At 35.8% G+C, this 12,144-nt stretch overlaps 1 protein-coding gene across 1 annotated transcript; it reads left to right on the top strand.

Moving 5' to 3' along the window:
- The first annotated feature begins 311 nt into the window (after positions 1 to 311).
- Positions 312 to 11,568, top strand: si:dkey-29d8.3 (uncharacterized protein LOC556220 homolog). The gene is made up of 7 exons (XM_007236062.4): positions 312 to 721; positions 1,704 to 1,848; positions 2,563 to 2,676; positions 3,904 to 4,048; positions 4,296 to 4,441; positions 5,849 to 5,988; positions 6,972 to 11,568. Exons 1-7 carry the CDS (start codon positions 622 to 624, stop codon positions 7,106 to 7,108), a joined length of 927 nt encoding a protein of 308 aa, XP_007236124.2. The 5' UTR covers positions 312 to 621; the 3' UTR covers positions 7,109 to 11,568.
- The last annotated feature ends 576 nt before the right edge of the window (positions 11,569 to 12,144 follow it).

The raw sequence follows: 12,144 nt of genomic DNA, 5'->3' as shown, positions 1-12,144 counted from the left end.
AAAATAAACAGCCCTGGTCCCCAGTCAACTTTTCAAGTTGGCCATAAAATGCAATTTTCCCCAATTTTGAGGGTTCCTCTGACCAGCTTAGAATACTGTACCCTGGTGGTTAATGGCTAATGTAATAATAGGTACTTGGGCTTCAAAAATGAACCCTTTGGCTTTAACTTTTTGGTAAAGTTTTATTAACCAGCAGATGGCCTCATTGTATCTCACTCTGCAAAGCGTGACTGTTTTTCACACCTGTTTTCAGACAAGCTCCGCCTCCTGCGCTGCGATTGGCTCCTGAGGCCAGGACGGGCACTTCCAGCCAATCGCAGCGCAGGAGGCTTGTCCAAACACGGGTGGGGGAAAACGCTTTCGTAACCAAAACATCGTGGACGAAATCGACTTGTATTTTTTATATTTTATTGTATTTTAGGGAAAATTATTAATAGTTATAAAGTTACGTTAATATTTACTGAACTGGTGCAGCGCTGAGGCTAGTTTAATATATAATTATATAGGAGTAACGTTAATCTCTGTCAGGTCTGGAGGAGTTTTCACTGTGCTGTTAGAGATAGTTAAAGTCTGGTTTAAGTCTTTTTTTCAAGTCTATATTCTCCAGTTTATATCAGAAACATGGGGGGTCATGATCTGCTGCGGATTTTGGTCACTGTGCTGTTCGTGTTGGCTTATGTGGTGGTTTTGGCAGTAAACGCTCTGGCTGGTTCGGGGAAAGGTAAGAAGAAAATAGGGAGGTGTCTGTTTAACCGTGGTGTTGTGTTTACTCGCGCACTTATGCACGTGTTTCTCGTTGTTAGGTAGATTTGATTTTAGTATTGAAGGAAGAAAAGTGCCCTGCATAATGTAACTAAATTAAATTGTTAAATAGTCTCCTGTTCTCCCGGCCTCATAAAACACCCAAAGTTTCCCCCTCAGTCAAAACATTAAGATTTTCTCTTACTTAAGTGAATTACTTGAGTGTGTTTCATAAAATCCCTCAGACTGTAAATCACATTTTTTGGCATATAGGCAAAAATATTGTTTTTGCAAAAATAAGCTGCAATGTTGTACCATATTTTTTGTACATTATAAGGCGCACAAAAAACAGTGCACAATAAAACCCAGTTTTATGTATGAATTTTAACAGTCAGGTTGTAAGGACCAGTAAAGCCAACATGCTGAAGTGCACCATTATACAAAAGTTGTAGTTTAGCTGTTTCGCGGTTCAGAGGTGAGTATATCGGCCTGTAGCTTGCACGTTCACCGTGTTAAAACATGCTACTTGGGACAAACCGCTAACGTTAGCTAATATCACCCTGGCTTACCTAAACACTCTGGGTTCCTTAGTCCAATGCTTTTGGGCAGCTAGGGCTAGCGATTAGCCGCTAATGCTAATGCTGCTGCACCCAGCCTTAGTGGAAATATGGAAATCTAAGCTTACTGTAAATAAGCGGAGAGAACAGAAAATAGACACTGTTCCAAGTGCGCCTAAAAATTTGGTGCGACCTATAATGGGCTCATTATTATGTTTTACTCCATTTAGTCCATTATGATTTACTCCATTTAGTCCATTTCACACTAGATTTTTTTGGATTGACCTAGTAATACTTTGAAGTTTTTTATGACTCAGTGTATTTTTAATTGCTGTAATATGTCAAAAATAACCATGTATAATATAAACATATGTAACATCATAATATCGTTGTGTGGTCTTTTAGGTCCATTCTTAAGAAGTACCGGTAATGTATCAGGGCTGTATGAGACGGAGATCACCCCTGCTGGTTGGGCCTTCTCCATATGGGGATTCCTCTACACCTGGCTCCTCCTCATGAACATATATATTGTCACCTGGTTCTGTAGACGGTAGGTACTAATATGTATTGGAAAAATAAGCAGAACTACACTCTGATTATCAGTGAGATGAATGTTGCCTGTTGAACTATTTCCACTGAATTTCTTAAATTACTGGAAATCGACTCGTTGCGCAACAAGTGGTTGATAATACTGATGGTCATTTCCAGTAGTTATGTGTCCAAATCCTGAATGATTACATGTGGCCTTCTCCATACAAAACACAGCTAAAGATGATAGATAGCAGTTCACTCTTTCCACTCTTTCCACATTAACTCTTTTTAGGGTTTCTGTAATCCTTGACAAACACATGACAACCACAGAATCTTTCGCAGATCTGCTCCTGTAATGATGTTCTCATTGTCTTCATAAACCAAACAAATCCCAAATAAAAAAGGAAATTTCTTCTAAAGAATGTTTTTTTTTTTTTACTAAAGATGTCCATTCTCACTAATGACCTGTAAGTGTGAATGTACAGATAGTCAGTAAAAGGCAGAGAGTGGGAAATACACTGTTATTGAAATAAACTAATAATATAGTGCTATAAATTTGAGTATTTAGAAAAAGTAAGGGATATTAAAACACTCTGGCATTGAGCTGTGGAACAATATAAAGCTGTGTTTTCTGAAATGATAATGTTCCATCCACTAGATTGGGGTGCTTATATCTGTTTATATATTTAAAGTCTGTAACTGTTTGGTATATATATTTTTATATTGATTTAAGGACCTCAACTGGATGGATGTATTGCAGTCCTGCTATTCTTCCTTATGGGTTTTGTATCTCCTGGGTGGTGAACATGATTCTGAACTGCGCCTGGCTCCTCCTGTGGGACAGAGAGTAAGTTCTAACACACTTTTAAACATGATGAGCTTCATTATTTATGAGAGGATCATTATTTATCTAGCTTAAATACACAACAAATTTAATACATGTGTACTGTATATTAATTCACCAAGCCCAGCATTAATGACCTGTGAACTGGCTCCTCATAGCACAAGCTCATTTAAACTTTTTGTTTGTTTAACAGGCAGCATGTTCTGCCATACTGTTTCATCCAGGTCCACCCTGCACCTTCTATGGTTTAGAAAATTGGTAAAGGCTTCTGCTGTCGATGTGATACATAAGCCTCACATAACTTCCTAATTTTTTAATGGAAGTGAATGTAAAATTATTTAATTTTATTTTATTTTATTTTTAATAGCTCAAGCTCAGTCATTGTTGTATAAAACAACATTAATCATAATATGGTTTTACCTCCGTAGTCCGCATGCTTTTTTTTTTCACTTTCACTGATGGTTCTTTATCTCTCAGCTTGCATGGACATGCATGTGTAAAGCATGTCCTTTTTGTGGGCAGGCTCAAATTGTGAATCCCACCTTCTGACTCAAGGAGAAGCTCAGTAACAAGAATTGCCAGGTCTCTCATAATGCTGATTTAAAGAGTGTACCATTCACTTTATTAGAGGAACTAGAAACTAGCTATTTTTAATGACTTAAGTAAACTGTAAACTGCTTCTTTAACCCCTTCACAGACAGGGCTTTTTTGCCAATTTGCCAACAAATTAAACAATGTATGTCCTCCAAATCTTTCGTTTCGTTACGGTTGTCAGGAATCAATATTTGGTGGAATAATCCTGTTTTTTATTTGCAGTTTTTGTGCATCTCAGCATGTTCTACTCCACCAGTCTTATACACTGCTTTTGGATAACTTAATGCCACTCCTGGTGCAAAAATTCAAGCAGTTCAGCTTGGTTTGAAGGCTTGTGATCATCCATCTTCCTCTTGATTATATTCTAGAGGTTTTCAATTAGATAAATAAAAAAAACCTCATCATTTTAAGTGGTGTCTTATTTCTTTTTCCAGAGCTATGTATTAGCTTTTCTAACTGTTCTGTAGGAGTCTTCTCAAAACCCCTTAAAGTTTTCAGAGTGAAAATAACTTATTTTACTGCAAAAAGGTATCATCTTGTATCATTTTCACTTGTAGCCTTTATACAGGCCAAGGCCTTCTAATATACTAAGACTCATATGATCTAAACGGCTGTATTTATCTTTTTATTCTGCAGGTTAATGATCCCAGCGCTTGTAGTGTTGGCTCTGATTGCGTTTACCAACTACTTCATCATCTACTTTTCCTGTGTTGGCCTGCAAGCGCATGGAGCCAGGCTCAAACAGAACCACCCCGCTGACCTCTGCTGCATCCGTGTTCTGGTGTGTGCATACAGCAGCCTACTTCCTGCTAAATCCAGCGAGTGTACAATCGAATCTTGTGGTGGAGATGACGGATAGCTGCTGTTTGAATTGCTTCAAGTCCTGCCAAACAAAATGTTTGACAAGCTTTGTTTTTGGCTTTGGGGTGCTGCGCTGTGTACAAACGGCTGATACAATGGCTGCGGTAGCCAGGCAACATCAGCTGCTGTGTGAACTGATGGTATGTATGTGTGTTTGTGTGTTTCAGGTTCAGAATGGTATTGCTGCCTATGCCACATGGACTACAATAGCCACGCTCCTCAACTTGGCCGTGGTGCTTGGTCTTGGATCAGTGTCGCCAACAAATGCTGGCACTGTTTCTCTGTGCCTTCTCCTGCTAGAAGTGATTGTGTGGTATGTGAAGAGATGCCACAGTAACACTATTGTATTCTTGCTAAATAGAGGTGGGCCATACATTATACGGACATTACATGTCCAAATGTTTGTGAACATCCCTTTAAATGAATGCAGTTAGGTATTTTAAGTTACTTGTATAGTCCCTGTTGAGAAGAATTGCTAATAGAACACGACTAAAGGTCTTAAGGAATATAAACCCTCCAGCACTGAGCTGTGGAACTGTGTTCTCCAGAACGATGAAGCTCCATCCAGTTTCATTAGGATGAACTTAGTAGATGGGGATGAGAGGAGGTGTTGATCATCCAACATCCTGACCTCACTATCGCGGCTTACCTCTAAATGAAATTAAATGCTCACAGCAGTGCTTTACAAATTTAGTAGAGAGTCTTTCAAGAACAGTAAAGACTTCAACTCCAGCACAGGCAGAATAAGCTCTGTTTAATTAACCTTTCATTTCAAAAGGAACACTGGATAAGAAGAATTTAATGTGTTAAAAGGCGCACTCAAAAAAAAAATTCTGGTGTATTTTCTGGCCTATTTTCATACACTGGCACACTGGATTACAAGGCGCATTATTTTTAAAGTCAAACGAGCGCTGGATGTTAATCTACACACATTTCTCTCCTGAAAACTGTTTATTTTGGTGACTAAAGCGCTTCCGTTTATCTACAGTAAACTTAGATTTCCAGATTTCCACTAAGGCTAGCCAGACAGCGCTACACTCTTGAGTGTTCTGGTAAGCCAGGGCGATATTAGCTAGCGGTTTTCCTGCATAGCTTGTTTTAACACGGTAAATGGGAAGGCTACAGTCCAATATACTCACCTCTTAATGGCAAAAGAGCTAACTAGCCTTTAGTGCGGCTAGTGGGTAATGCTAATGATGCTCCAGCAGTGCTAATACTGACGCATTTAGGTAGGCCCCTGTATGGGGTGCTTGTAACTCGCGGTTTCTGAGGCTGGTAACTCTGATGAACTTACCCTCTGCAACAGATATAACTCTTGGTCTTCCTTCTCTGGGGTGGTCCTGATGAGAGCCAGTTTCATCATAAAGTTTTTGATGGTCTTTAAGACTGACCTTCATTTTTTAAAGTTTTTTTTTTACTTTACTTATTTAATTAGTTCTTGCCAAGGCTCTCAAACACAATAAGAGGCAGGAAATTCAAGTAATTAACTCTTGAAAAGTTCAGCACAGCTGTTAACTCTACCTCATAAAGCTGACTTAGAAAATCCAGCGAATATGTGCAAAATTTTCATCTAAGCAAGATGTACTAGTTGAAGAAGAATGTGAAATATAATTTGGATGACTTTAGTATTAATCTACAATGCAAAACATTTTAAAATACAGGGGAAAAAAAACTCTGAATTTAATTTGCACATGTTTATGCTACTTTTGGTTGGGTTCAGGTTTGCTGTGGAGAACTTTGTGGTGGAGAAGCATGTCCGCTACATTCTGAGTGTTTACCCCGTCGTCATCTACGCTCTGATTGGAAGCTTGAGCAGACACTACGACCCTGCAGCTCCAGGCAGGAACGCAGTCTTTACAGGTAAGCCAGTGACTGATGCTTCACAGCTCATTGACTTTCTGCAGTACAGGACCACTGACTGGTCGTTCTGTTGGCCACCACCAGGTAAAGTAAAAAGAATGTTTAATCATGCTGTAATATTATTTTATTAATTTCCCACTTGTAGCTCATTTAAACAAGCAGGTGAACCCCAAATTTTTTTCCATAGTTATTTTATGTTCACAGTTATTACTTTAATCTTTGGATTTGATACATTTATTGTTGTGTAGTTTTATGTTACAGAATTAAATACAGTTATTTACATTTTTGCACAAAAAATTCATTATTTAAAAATATTAATCTAAAAAGCATTGGTGATTAATACTAAAGTAATCCAAAGTATAAAGAAAAACATATGAAATTATTTATTCAGCGAAAAAGTGTTTATCAAACCAGAATATGTTTTATATTTCAGATTCTTTAAAGTCTTTAAATCTCAGTCAACTTTATGAGGTAGTCACTTGGATTTGCTTTCAGTTAACAGCTGTGTTAAACTAGCCAAGAGTTAATTACTTGAATTTAGCATGAGTTAGTATACAGTGAATAGCTCTATTTGAATGATGTTTTAATCCATATTAAAGCAAGTAAAAAAGTAAAGAAAATAATTGCTTTAATAAATGAAGGTCAGTCAATTTGACATTTTTTTTATTTAAACCATCCTCAAGTGTAGTGGCAAAGACCATCAAAAATGTTATGATGAAACTGGCTCTCATCAGGACCGCCCCAGGAAACTCTATTGTACAGGAGTTACCAGCCTCAGAAACCACACTTTAACAGCACCTCAGATAAGAGCACTTTAAAGGTTTTTTTATTTTGGTTTGTTAAAAACTTTTAAGTTACTACATGATTCCTTATGTGTTCCTTCATAGTCTGGATGACTTCAGTATACAGTATAGTGTAGGTCGTTTGGTGGGTTAGTTTTTATATACTTACTATATTTGTACTATATTTGTGTGTATCTGCAGCTGTTCTCCTGTCTCTGGCCTGTATCTTGTTCATTGCGCGTGTGGTGCTGGTGATTTGGAGACACCGTACTCAGCCTCTGTTCCAGGACGGGGTAGCTGAGGGGCTGATGAGACCTGTCAGCACTACAGACAAGTAGCAGCACAGGGTATACTGTACATTACTCTAAACATGAAGCACCACTCCACTTGCCAAAGTATTTACTGCGGAATGTGTTCAAAATATACATGTTTTTTTTTTTGACTGGTCAAATCATACAGTATATCAGTGCCCACCCACACACTCATACACTAACACCACCAAACAGCTCCAACAGTTAAACAACACCTAAAGAAAACCTCACGTCTCCATGTATTACTCCACCACATACAGGTAACCTAGCAACGATGCAGCGCTTACAAGCCAAACAGCACAGCTACAAACAGAGCAGCAATGGAATTATTTTATCTTGTGGAGTGTTTAAAGCCTAACAGCTCGTCTTTTCTCATCCTTTTTAACTCAATCTATCTAATCTATCAATAAACAGTTATAATGGAACTGTGCTATAATCGCAGTAATACACTCGATGTTTGTGCTCAGCTTGCAGCCTCATTTTGTGCTCAGCTTGCAGCCCCATCGCACTTTATAGCACTCCCTCTGGTGTGTTATTGCTTAATTATAATCATTAGTTCAGTACTACCTAGTGATATCTGGTAGTGAATAAGAAGGATTTAGGTGTTAATAAAGCATGTTTAATTAGTTCCAACATAATAACATATTAAATATGGAACAGTATTATATAGTGTTACCAAATAATCTAAAAATAAACTGATTACTACAGAACATTAGATTAATCAGTCAGTTATCTGACTAATGCATTTACACAAGATATTGGGGAACATTCTTGAGTTCACATGAGTCACGCAATAATCAGATTATTGCCAATAATCTCACAGAACATAATGTGGCAAAAACTTAGCTTTTTTGCCACATTAAGATGCAGATTAATCAAACATCAGGTAGAAGATGAAGATTATTCTTTCAATCTTTTAATTCCTCAGTTTCAGAAGCGCTCCCAAAGTCTTTTGCCATTTCGCCGGTGTTCTAATGAACACTGCTTAAATATGTTTCAGTACTTTCCAGCTCTCTTTATTGGATTTATTAGCCAGATTTTTTTTACTTTACTCCGGTCTAAGGAATCAGAATATGTTGTTTGCTTAACATAAATACTTGAATACTCAGATAACTACAGAAATCTGTTTAGAATCAGGAATTATGAAGTGCGTATAATCACCAAATGTAAACACACTAACTGTATATAATCCTACCTGCTATCTTAGCCACCAATTACGCTAATAAATACAGACAATATATGTGGCTTTCTGGCAGTTACGCTAAAGTCTACTTTCTAAATATTCAACCAGTTCTTAGAAGTTCCTCACATCCTAAAAATACTCTCTCAGAAGGCTATTTATTCGTTCTTATACAGACAAATCTGTCTTTAGACACTATTTTGGCACGTCTAGCAGGTGAGTAGGTATGTTTACAGCAGTACAGAACTAGTTGTTGTGTTTTTATCATTTTTGTCCCTTTAATGTGATACTTTTTAATATAAAGCCAAAAAGTTCTTCAGGTTAACATTTGCAGTTTTTCACTATTCCTACATTACTCCCACAATTGGTATTAGTTTAATTGACCCTAAACTAGAACCATGTATTAAACTGTTATCAAATAATTAATAGTAGTTTCTGCATCAATAACATCAATCAACGTAGGGTTCATCAAGTTAAGACGTTAAAAAACGAGCATCATGTGTTTTTAACATCAAAGAGCATGGACAATGCAAGACACACACACACACATATATATATATACTCTTACACTATGTTAGGTTATTCACTATTTAGTCACAAGGAAATGATTTTCTGCATTTTTGCTAATTTTTCCCACACCAACGCTTCTATATTTTTGGACCTTTTTGTTTGTGTGCACAGTAAGATAATTAAATCTAAATTAGTAGAGTGGGGAAAAGTATTCCCTCTAGTAAACCGAAGCAGTTGGACAAATGATTATGGTCAGCTGTCAGAAAACTTGAGTAAATAAACGTAATTAAACCAGCCGTTCTAAATTTGGAGTTAAACATGGTTTGATCGTCAAGAACTGCTGCATCAGTGATTGCTTAACATTGATGTATGAGTTTTAGTCATCCTGTGTTTAACAGAGTAAGACATGTCTCTTAAATATTAATATAAAACAATATTATATAAATGCAGCTAATTCATAAAGAGGAATGAAGATCAGCTGTTGAATGATAATTTTATTTAGTGTGTAAATTATTTCTTCTGCAAGTGTTCTAAAGTAATTCTCAATATTTAAATTTGTATATTCAATTATTTTGTAAATCTAAATTTGTGTGCTATATGTGCTAGTTGGTAAAAATGTAAGCTTTTTAAAATTCAATTTGTTGCATTCAATTTCTTATTTGACATTTTCCAAAATAATTCATAGATTTTTAAAACATATTTTTATGTGAAATTTTCTAGAATATTGTAAACTTTCAGATTTCTAAAAGTTCTGTATTTAGTTTTCTGAAAATGTACCAAAATATGGTCATAAATAATTCGTATTTTTTTCATATTTCTGTATTCTTTTTTTTTTTTTTTAACTAAAATGTTTTTACTGGTTTTTTTTTTTGTTAAACAAAATTTACTAAAAGAATTGGAGAAATTTTAAATTCAGTGATTTGTTTCCATAATCAAATCTAATCATGTGGTGATAAGCATGAAACTATTCTGTAAAGAGATGACTTGACTTCAGTTTAGGTGTAGTAACTGCTGAGAACATTTCCTCCTTAAAAATCAAGTCCTACAGTGGAAGCAGTTCTTTGCCGAGGGGATGAAGAATGGGAGAGAATTCCTCAAAATGGATTTTAAGCCAATGGTGCAGTTACATTAACTTACTGGGTAAAAGATAGGTCACGTTGTTTTTTTTTTTTTTGTTTTTTTTTTTCAGAATTATACATTTTGAAGTTATAATTAGCTCTTTTGTTTCATTGTTTCTTTAAGTCAAAAGTGCAAAAATGCAGGAACATTTCTTTTGTTTAACAATATTTGTGTTATACTTTTATAAAATGGATTTTTTTTGGTTATCAATTGTTGGGAAAACTAATGCAAGCATGACAAGTTATCACAGTTAATCAGTCGTACAGGTTCACGTTACATGCTGATATTGAGACGGGTTAGTTGGATTGTTTTATAGGATTTCCTATTCAGATGAAATAGTTCTTGTATGAACATAAACTGTTACTAGATCATATACTCACATTTACAGTCATTTTATACTATTTTTTAAACTACAAATGTGTATTTGTTTACTGTGAATATTACATGCACTAAAGAAACTGTCGACTCAATTATTAATACTTACTTTTGTCTTATTTTTAAGCTTTTGTTTTCTGGCAGAGGTCATATTTTTAGATGTGAATTTGTGAAGTATTGTATTATGTGAGTTCAGTGATGTTCACACAAGTACAGTTGCTTCACACAGTGTTGAGGTTTGGTGGACAATGCAAATTGAAATCAGTTCGAGATTCACTGACTTTAAATACAGTGTTTTTTTTTTTCCTTTACCTTTTTCCTGTTACGAATGTAAGGCTACATTTACACAGCAGATAACAGTGGCCTAACCTAATGTTTATATTAGGCTTTTCCTATTATCCTTTTAATGGGATTCATATCTAACATTAGTTTAAACAGTTTGCTCTTTGTAACTTATGATTATGTGCAAAACAGCACCACCTTCACATGGAGTTTCAGCAGGAGCTATTAAGGAGTTCCAGTAACTTCCATGAATTACGATCTGTCTGTTTACACTTAGTCATATTAGTGTGAAGTGAATATACAGCTCTGGAAAAAATGAAGAGACCACTTCAGTTTCTGAATCAGTTTCTCTGATTTTGCTATTTATAGGTTTATGTTTACGTAAAATGAACTTTGACATTTTATTCTATAAACTACAGACAACATTTTTCTTAAATTCCAAATAAAAATATTGTCAAAAAGAGCATTTTCTTTGTTGCGGAAAATGAGAAATGTCTGAAAAAAACAAAAAAGATGCAGAGCTTTCAGATCTCAAATAATGCAAAGAAAACAAGTTCATATTCATGAAGATTTAAGAGTTCAGAAATCAATATTTGGTGGAATAACCCTGTTTTTAATCACAGTTTTTATGCATCTTGGCAGTTCTCCTCCACCAGTCTTACACACTGCTTTTGGATAACTTTATGCCACTCCTGGTACAAAAAATTAAGAGGTTCAGCTTGTTTTGATGTATTGTGATCATCCATCTTCCTCTTGATTATATTCCAGAGGTTTTCAATTTGGTAAAATCAAAGAAACTCATCAATTTTAAGTGGTTTCCAGAGCTGTTTATCAGATATAAATACCACATATTGTGTTTTTTATTGTTCACATTGTCACACAATCAACACATCTGTCACATATGATAGAAAAAGATGGATGGATTGGGGCCACTTTTTCTTGCTGTGTAATTGTCGTTTTAATCATACTATTGAAGTAATATGTTTTTGTAATCATTTAATAAAATAACTTGAATTGGAAACATTCTGTGTGCAGTTTTACTTTCATCAAATAAGGCGATTCAATGGATGATGAGGCATATAGTACTCTCTGGTCCTGGGAGAGAAACACAGGCTGTGTGATAGAGTTAATCACAGGTCTGTTCTTTGCGTGTGAATCACTCCCTTTAGTGCTGCACTGTTGCATGATATCTCAGAAGATCAATGAGCTAGTTACAGAGACAGACACGTCAAGAAGCAATTTGTCTTAGTTCAAAAATGAGCGTGAGGAAATTCACCTCCGTTTAATCTCTACATTCAGTTACCACTAAATTACTATGTTTTCATATTGGGGCCCTTTGATCACTGCACTTCTTTTCCTCTTACCTGGAGGTAAAGCGAGGCGTCTTGTCATGCATGTTGTAAGCCCTGTAAGAATGTGTGTTGATGTGACTGGCTCTGCTTTGTATGTTTTGGCTCATCAACTGCAGGACACTCCCTTCGCCATGCTTCCGCCTTTTTTTTTCTTAAACAAAAAGGTTTGCCTAAAAAGCCAGAACATGTTTGCTGTATGAAATGTCTGAAATAAAAAAAACATAAGTGTGAACGAATTTAAGTTT

This window comes from Astyanax mexicanus, chromosome 4, assembly GCF_023375975.1.
Source record: "Astyanax mexicanus isolate ESR-SI-001 chromosome 4, AstMex3_surface, whole genome shotgun sequence".
Lineage (NCBI taxonomy): Eukaryota > Metazoa > Chordata > Actinopteri > Characiformes > Acestrorhamphidae > Astyanax > Astyanax mexicanus.
Note: the sequence above shows the minus strand (reverse complement) of the source record. Positions and strands in the feature narration are given on the sequence as shown.